General features: G+C 36.3%; 1 protein-coding gene across 3 annotated transcripts in view; it reads left to right on the forward strand.

The window, feature by feature from the left end:
* The window catches only part of MYSM1 (Myb like, SWIRM and MPN domains 1), a 45,231-nt gene extending 39,069 nt beyond the window's left edge, over positions 1-6,162 (forward strand). For all 3 annotated transcript variants that reach the window (XM_004025879.5, XM_063698254.1, XM_063698255.1), the window contains one exon: positions 729-6,162. In XM_004025879.5, the coding sequence (XP_004025928.2) occupies positions 729-887 (159 nt within the window). In that variant the 3' untranslated portion in view covers positions 888-6,162. The remainder of the gene's footprint in view (positions 1-728) is intronic.
* Positions 6,163-9,503: the final 3,341 nt, after the last annotated feature.

Genomic DNA, 9,503 nt, shown 5'->3' on the forward strand with positions numbered 1-9,503 from the left:
ATTTGAAGTGCCATGTTTCCATTTTAGCCTTAACAATTGGTCATTTTTAAGAATGATGGTATAAATCCAACGATTAAATTTAAATAGTCATTTTATTTAACTTTCTAATAGGAAATAAGAGTTTTGAATTCTGTCAGTTCACGTCTAGGTTTTGCTTCTGTAATGATTGAAGGCTAGTAGATCTGCAACATTTGTCTTTTTAAATAGCAGTTGGGGATAGAAAATTTAAACATTAAGTTTCTTTTTAGTATGTTTTACTCCTTTCTGTTATATGCAGTTTTTTGTGTGTTGTTGAAAAAGTATGTGCACATTTCCAAGGAAATAGACTCCAGCTAGCATCCTCATTTTGAAATGCAGAATCCTATGTTTTTATGTACCTAGATTTTTGTGTGTGTGTATACTCAGGATTATTTTGCTTTGTAAGTATAACTACAAATGGAGAAAAGTCACAAATACGTCCAAAGTAGAAAGCATCACATAAACAATCTCAGGTTTGTCTCCTTATGTAAAATCATAAAAGTACTAAGCTGAGTGTTCCTCAGCAGCAATTTCCTACATTCCAGCTCTGTGACTATTAAACACAAGTTAATCTTCAACCATTTTTAAGGAGAGTGTTTCTCATTTGAGCATTAGGAAATGTGAGGTCTGGAAAGGGATGAAATAGTGATAGTAATGCAAACCCTCATACTTTTTCTGTATTTAAATATAAAACTTTTCTTTTCAACTAGCTTTTGGAGTGTATGAGGAAGACTCTGAGCAAAGTGACCAATTGCTTTATGGCTGAAGAATTCTTGACTGAAATAGAAAATTTGTTCCTTTCCAATTATAAAAGCAACCAAGAGAATGGAGTAACCGAAGAGAACTGTACAAAGGAATTGTTAATGTGATTATTTTAAAGTTAAGACATTTTAATCTTGACACAGTAGATCTTACTTTCAAAGTTATAACCTTGAAGTGATTGTAGCTAACATTGGCACAGCTTTGGTATTTTTTCTCTGTTTCACAGAATCCAAACTTTGCCACATAAATCATGTGAAAAGGAAGAGATACAAATTTGTTTTCATATAGTGATTATCAGAGTGTTCTGCAAACCAGGGTCCACCACGGTGTTCTAGTCCTTTACTGAGCAATGCTGTAGGCTGTGAAACTTAGCAACCTGGTCGGCTTTACTGTTGTGTTCAGCTTGGGATTTGGACTATGTCTCTAAGTCATTTCTTCCCTGAACTAGTCATTTATGTTCCATTGTGGTATCGCATATTTCATTTAAAAGCACTTCCATTCTTTCCATATATTCTGCTGAGATTTGTTTATGGCTATAAATGAGATATGGATGGGTGGTCACTGAGATAATTAATATGGTTTAGAACTACTGATTAATAAATCTAACAGGAGGCCAGGAGAGGCATGACAAGAAAGTCTTAAAAACAGGAAAAACCCAAAGGAGAGAACTAAATTACCGGTTTCTAATCATAGACACTAGCTTCCATTTCATTGTATAGCAACAGTATCATAAGATATGCCATTTTCTCAGCTATCTGCAAATTTTTAACCAATTTTACACACGTAAAATAATTAGCTTCAATTGTGAGTCCACTTACATTAGTAGGTGTGATAAAACCTCATTTAACTGGAACATAGGTAATCATAACTCAAACTTTTTTTCTACTGCCTACTACTAGGAGAAAGAGGCAAATGATAATAAAGCTGGAATAAATCAGAGATTTAATTTTTAAAACAAGCCTTTCAGGACATATTACATATTCAGCCCAGTTTCATATGCTTTCTGAATCTATAATGGAGGTCAGTGAACTTTTTTAATATAAAGGGCCAGTTTGTAAATAATTTTGGCTTTTCAGGCCACATATGATGTCTATGAGACATTCTTCTTTGTGTGTGTGTGTGTGTGTGTGTGTGTGTGTGTGTGTGTGTGTGTGTTTTTACAGCCCTTTAAAACGATAAAAACCATTGTTAACTCACAGGCCTCATAAAACATAGGCTGTTGGCTATTATTCTCCAACCCCTGATCTAGAGAATTTTAAACATTAGAATTTTGTTTTACATTTGTTAAGCTTTACGTCATCTTCAAATGACACCAAAACTCAGAATTATGATCTGCATTTAAGCCAATTTTAAAATAAGCAGTCATGCTGCCTCATTTATTGAAATTCAGTAGATTTTAGTTTATTTCTTAGTAGTCAGATAATTGATTTATACCTATTCACCAAACATTCTTACTAATGTTTCCTTATATCTAAATCAGATTGATTCTATATTTTGCTTTGTTTGTAATCAATAGCCAATGAAGAATAAGGAGTATTGGAAGAAGCAGTGAGCCAGCTTTAGGTGACCTGGTTCTTGTCTCAACTTTGTGATTTGGGGAGATATAGTTTACTTTCCCTGAGCCTTAATTCTTGTGTAACTGTAACTTAACTTCTTAATGTCCTTCCAGAACTAAAATTTTATTGTTCATTCTAATCGTTGGACTACGCATGTGAAGTTTATATTTTGAGTTAATACAGTTTCCAAATTAACATACATTTTAAAAAAAAAGGGTAGTATTTTTCCATTTCTCTGTGTGCACTTAGGATAAACAATGAAGTGTAGCTTATAAAACAATTAGTTTGAGGGCTGAGAGTGTAAGAGGAACGATACTAAAAGTCAGGAAACCTGAGCTCTTACCCTAACTCTGTTACCAACTTTGCTGTGTGACCTTAATCAAAACACATAACGTGGACCCCATGCTCCTCACCAGTAAATCAAGGGCCTGAATTTTATGGCTTAGTATTCCCTTCCAAGCTCCGAAGTTGCGTGATTCTGTGAAAGGCAGTGATTGATTCCTTCGTACTCACCTTCCTTTTGACCTGTTTCCTCATGATATATTGGGGAACAAATACTAAAAAAAAGTGTTTTATACTAGCTTTCTTGATTGACATTTCCCTATAATACTGATGAATTTGGGTGATGGAAAGTAATGGAAATTGTTAAAAGTTCTGCTCTCAAATCTGAGTCTCCCTGCCCTGTGTGCCAATGTTTAACCATATTTGCTAATCTAAGCCATATTGCGAGGATCTCAAGGATGATACTTGTCAAGAGTTTGGGGCCTTGAGAGCACAGTTTTCAAAATAATACTTAGTATTTTCTGACTATAGAGTACATTTGTCTTATAAAGTATATTTTAAAATACAGAGAAGTGTGAAGTACAAATACCTCAGTGCTACTATTTTAAAAAACACAATTAGTATATAAATCCTTCCCCATTTTTTTGACAGTATAATTTTAGTATGTTAAACTTGGTTACTTCTTTCTCTCTTCCTCTATCATTTTCCCTGCTTCCTTTTTCTTTTGTCATATTCTTAAAACAGTTTTGCAACCACAGGTACCCACATTGCTGGCACTACCAGCCTTGGGCTACTACTGAGGATAATGGAGCCCCAGGGCCTTGTAGAAGCACAGAGGAAGTCTAGAACTGAGGGGGCCTATGATACAGGAAGTTCAGGAGGCAGAGTCTCAAAGGAACACCTGCCTTTAATAATGTTTACAGAAGTGGAGAAAGGACTAAAGGACTTAAAGACATGCAGGTGTCTTCATCCTGATTCTGTCTTTGTTATTGCACAATGACTATAAAATAATGACCTAATTTTTTTTTTTTTTCTGGCTTGGCTAATGGAAATCGACACTAGCGCTTCCCCAATGTTAGACTTAATCTAATTCCAAAGTAACATTCAAGAAAAGAAAAACCGGTGGAACAGGATCAGTAAGCTCAGACTCTCCATCTCCATTATTTTAGCCTTGACCATTCTTCTTTAATCCTTTTAAATTATCTTCAGTTTCCAGTTCAAGTTATATTGCTTCAGTTACAGTTTGTTTGACCCTGTATTCAGAGCTGCATTATGATTCTTGTGGGCCCTAGATAGTTTTGCCATCTTAGACCCCTTCTTCCATACAAAATTAAAAGTGATATTTTACAATTGTATCTGTATGAAATGAATGTATTAATATTTTAGATTAAAACATTTTGTTTAGAAGTTCAGTTTTTTCTTATGAGGCTAAAAAAAATTAAAACATTTTTGTGGGCTTCTAAAAAACTGTGGGCCTTAGGTACTGTGCCTAATGGATAAGTCGGCATTGCCTGTATTCTGAAGGGCATCATTGGAAAAATAGCAGTCATTATTCTGTCCCCTTCTCCCACCACCACAGTCCTTGGAGAAGCCTTTGCCACTCCATCCAAGAGCACTGCAGTTTCCACGGTTATAGATCTATAGATTTGAACTTACTTCCTTCCCAACCTAACCAAAACTCACAAGGATTACTTGGGACCATTCATCCTCAAAAAAGATAGGAGGCAGTGGTTTGTTTTAGTCTTCAGATATTTTTGTTCTGGTCAGTCCCTAATCTGTAGTTTTGAAACTCGTGCCACACTTGAAAGGGAAACATCCTACTACCTTTCTTTCCTCTCCATTTCCCACAAACCCTTTCCTTCATCATCACTCCCTGCATTCTTACTTCTCAGCATATAGATACAAGACCCTTCTTTCTATTATTTGTTGAAAGCTAGGCCTGTAAAATAGAGATGGACAGACCATGCATGTTTCCATGAAGCTATTTAATGCTGCTCCCAGTCTTCTGTCCATACCATTCCTTCCCTGCCCCTAGGAGTGGGGTTGAGGTCTGTGACATGCAGACTGTAAGCAGTCAGAACCTCTGCAGCTCTCAACCCAACAGAGGAGACTGTGGCTTCAACATGCCAACCTGAGCAGGTCTCCTCTGCATTACCTTCCTCCCATTTCTCTTGCTGGGTCCTGATGAGGTGAGCTGGAGGAACCAATAGTCAGGATGCCCTGGAATTGATGTTGCTCTGTTTTGTGCTCACAAAACAGCCATGTAACACATGAGCACCTGAGTTGAAGCCATCCAGTCGCAAGTCAGCAGACAGCAGTTGATGGAATTCTCAGTAGAAATTCAGTAAGGGTGCCCAAATTTTATTTTTTTTTCACCTATACTCTACCAATATATGGTATTTAGGAAAACTTCTTTTATCCAAGCACAAAGAAAAGCACACACATTTTTATAATCATCTGCTTCATCAGGGTAAATAAATAATTTAACCAATTTGGTCAGCATCTCTAGTTTACCAGTACTTTAATATTAGTTTTCTTACAAATTAATGTATTTTGCAATATTTCCAGAAAAATCACTGTGGGAGAATAATGTAATATACTTTAGGATATATTTCCTGACCTTTTCTTAAATGGCTTCATGTGCTATTCCCCCAAATTCTGCTTTCTCTATTTTCTTTTTTATTTAACCTATAATTATACTTTCTAGTGTATTCTGAGTCTATCTTCTAAGCCACCTTACATTTTTCCTGGAACAAGGGAGGGAATAAATAGTTGTCTCCACTAAATCAGGAAAAAATAAAAATATCCCAGGGGAGCTGTGATTATGCCAAGAGCTCTAAACAGAAGTTTGAGACGTTTTTTTGAGAATTAAGTTCTGAGAATTAAGTTATAGTATCTGAGTTGTTTTTGTTTTCTTCCTTTGGTGTTTATGAAGGTATTCATAAGAACTTTAATTTCAGGGGAAAAAATGCCTGATTTGCTATTTTTGACATTTCCTCGTCTCTTAAGAGGTCAGTTAAATATGTTTTCATAGTTTATATTCCTGTTTCATAGATTACTGTGAAACATGTGTTTAAACCTATGAATTATAAAATAGTATTTAGATTCTAGCGTGAGTTAAATAGATTAGTCATATATCTTTAGATTTGTGGATTTGACATGTAAATTATGTGTTGTGTATAAGTAAGTTAGTTACTAAACATACGGCATGGTTATTGATAAACTTGTTGCTATTTTTTTCCAAATGCTATCAGTGTTTGTGGACTTTTAAAAATTAGTTTCAATTTTGGAATGTTCTTTAATAAAATATAATTTCAACTATTTTGTACATTTAAATATGCCATGTTGTATATGTCTGTATTTAAAAATATTGTAAATATCTGCATTTTAAGAATTATGAAAGATTTTCCTCAAAAATGACAGAACTCTCCATACTTAATTGTGACACATTATAAGATATCTGATTTTAAGCTTTTGGATTTTGTTCTAAAAATTAAGTTTAAACATGCTGAAAATTCCATAAAAATAAAATTTTGAAAATAAAGTGATCATTTGGATTCTTTCTAAATTATTAGCAATATACACATTGAATTGCAAAAAAAATGCCACATTTTAATTTATCAAAGAAAGATTTGTTGAGCATCTGTTATATAGAACACTGTAGGGGAAGCAAAGATGAGGAAATCTTAATTTCTTCCCAAAAGAAGCCTTGTAAGTGGGAAAACAGATAAAGCCCAACATGAATAGCTGAGACACTGAGATGCAAAAAGACTTCCAGGGTAATGGATGGTTAAACAAATGAGAGAAAATTCTCTGGAATATGAGCAGTGAGATCAGTTTCTGGGGAAGAGAAGCCGCCTAATCAGATTTGGTTAAATAGCATTTGTGGGAGGATGCTCCAGAGAGAAGTGTTTAGCATAGGTGTGGAGGTAAGGAGTGAGAATGGCGAGAGTTTTGGTTAAAGGGTAGAGTATATGAAGATGTTCATTATGAAAGCAATACACATTCTGTCAACTAAAGGCTGTAGAAGGTGTAAAGGAAGTGAAAATCTACCTTAAAAGCAGTATTCCATCATTTATTGATCTTCAACTTTCCAGTCTTTATGCAAAACCTATAAATTTTTTTTAAAAACCCAACAGAATCATACTGTATATCTTTAACTTCTATAATTCTCATTGAGGACATTTTTCCATGTTGGTGCCTAAAGTCTATTCATCCTTTACAGTAAGTACATAGTATTCTGCAGTAGATATTTGTCTTAATTTATTTGATCTGTTTTCAGTTGAACTTCAGGTTGTTTCCATTTTTCTATTAAAAATATATTTTTTCTTTTACACAGTTAATACTTCTCAGAAGAGTCATAGAACCTTAGTTGCTAGATCAACTATGCACCCTTTAAATTTTGTTAGTATCTGCAGAAAAATTTTTATTCCTATAAGCTAATTTTCCTTAGAGTAGTACAGGCATATTCTGTCTTGTTATAGAACCAGTTTGAACTCAGGCACCTAAATGATAATAATTTAGGTGGCAAAGTACAAGAAATAGTAAATCCAATGCAGGTATTTCTGATTGGGTGGCCCTCCTGGGCAGCTCATCTTCGATAGATTCCTTTCACATTAGTGTTATCCCTTGGAGGACAAGGGGAACGAGGAGGAGTGGAGGGTTACGCACCTGGTACTTAACTACTTGGAAATACACATGGTTTTTGCTATTCCTTTGGGAAGAACTAAACATACGGTCCCACCTGAATGCAAAGGGAGCCGCTAAATGGAGTCCTGATTGGACAGGTACTTCTGCAAAATTCTACACTATGGAAAGGAAATATGAATCTTTGTTAGTGACTAGCTATCTCTGCTACAGATGGCTTGGATTGATTTTCTAAAATAGTATAAACTTGTCTTTGCATGGCCTTTAAACTACTGTACTTGAGACCCCATGTTCATAAAGAAAAGTTGACATCAAATTTCTTTGAAACCAGAGCTCTATATTAAAATGGATAACCTGTCCCCCTTAATTCAGAGAATTTTAAAGCTGGAAAAAGGATTGTTCAGGCTTACAGTTCTATATTTTAATAAGAAACAGGTTCCCCAAAATGAAGCAAGCTGCCCAAAGTCACAGCCAAGTTTGTAGCAAGATCGCCCCTAGAAAGACCCCAGCTCTGCCACCTAACCCAAGTGCTACTGCACCATCCTTTTGAGTGGTCACATTACTTTTCAATCTCATAAAGAACTACTTAGTATTTTATGTGAGATTCAAATGTTAATACATTTAAATTTAAAATGTAGTTGTCTCTTTTAGAACTGCAAGGTCTTATCAATGCCCAGAACATGATTTTTGTGGAACAGTTGACTAAGAAATTACTATTGGAAGTGCTATAATTAGTGAGACTTTATTCGCTTTATTGGCATTATCTAAGAGTAACAAACCCAAATCCTCGATGTTTGCGTGCATGTCCACAAAGCCATGTTCTTCAATAATTGTAATGAAAATGTTAATGTTTACGGCCACTAGAGGGTGCTCTGTCACAGTGTGTCAGCACTACCATCTCAGCCCAGTACTGTTGGCTAGCCTAAGAGGCAGAAAAGACTGCACGTGTAGCTGAATTTGTAAGCACTAATACATTCACTTTTCTAGTTCCTTGACATAGTATGATCTAGGGATGAGTTTCCTTGTTTCATAGTATCCAGGTTAACTATCTTCACTTTTGTTTATAATAGTAACAGCCATCTATTATACATAGATACAGTGCTAAAAATGCTTTACATAACAGTGTCACATTTAGTTTCCACAACAGCCTTGCAAGAATAATCTTACTACCCCCATTTTAAACTTAGCCATAGAGTGTTTAAGTCACTTGCCCAACGTCATGCAGCCAGAAGTGGCAGAGAGAATTCAGATTCATATATAATTCTAAAGCCAGCTCATTAAGCTATTACGTTATTGATTTCAGAGCTGGAAGAAACTTAAGGAACAATTTAGTTTAGTCTCCTCACTTTGAGATGGGAGAACTGATACCCAAGTCCAAGTCACAGACCCAGTCAAAGCCAGATTGGGAAGTCAAAGTGTGTGCATTCCTTATCCTGTGATCTTGGATCACGCCTCATGGCAATTCTTGCCTTCTCTGAGCAACAAAAGAAATCCTGTGCTCGTTGGTCCTGTGTCATGCTTTACCCAAAGATGGTAGATGATACCAAGGGATTGTCTTTGTTACCCAGACAACAGAAGGAATGGACCTTATGGATAGAAATTTTGCTCTGACATGGTTCTCTATTCTCTATTTCATAAGAGCCTCTTGCATTGTCACAGGTAATTAATCTTCCTGCTTCCAACAGGTCCCCCTCCATCCTCTACACTGAAGCCAGAGGGATTTTTTTTTTTTCTTCACGAAGCATAAATCTGAGCACATCATTTCTGTGCTTAAAGTTTTTTGTTTTTGAGATGGAGTCTTACTCTATTACCCAGGCTGGAGTGCAGTAGTGTGATCTTGGCTCACCACAACCTCCGCCTCCCGGGTTCAAGCCATTCTCCTGCTTCAGCCTCCTAAGTAGCAGGGATTACAGCCGTGTGCCACCATGCCCAGTTAATTTTTGTATTTTGAGTAGAGATGGGGTTTTACCATGTTGGCCAGGCTGGTCTTGAACCCCTGACCTCGTGATCCACCCGCCTTGGACTCCCAGAGTGCTGGGATTACAGGTGTGAGCCACCGTGCCCAGCTGCTAAAAGCTTTTTAATGGCTTGGCGAGTTTTCTGCACCACTCCTTACGCGGAAGCGCAGAAGACCCTTACTTACGATGCACCCCTCTCTAGCCTAACCTCCTGCCGCTCCTGCCTTCAAATACACACACACGCACGCACACACTCCTGCCTGTGCTTTTTGCCCTAGCC

Source organism: Gorilla gorilla, chromosome 1, assembly GCF_029281585.2.
Source record: "Gorilla gorilla gorilla isolate KB3781 chromosome 1, NHGRI_mGorGor1-v2.1_pri, whole genome shotgun sequence".
Classification (NCBI taxonomy): Eukaryota; Metazoa; Chordata; class Mammalia; order Primates; family Hominidae; genus Gorilla; species Gorilla gorilla.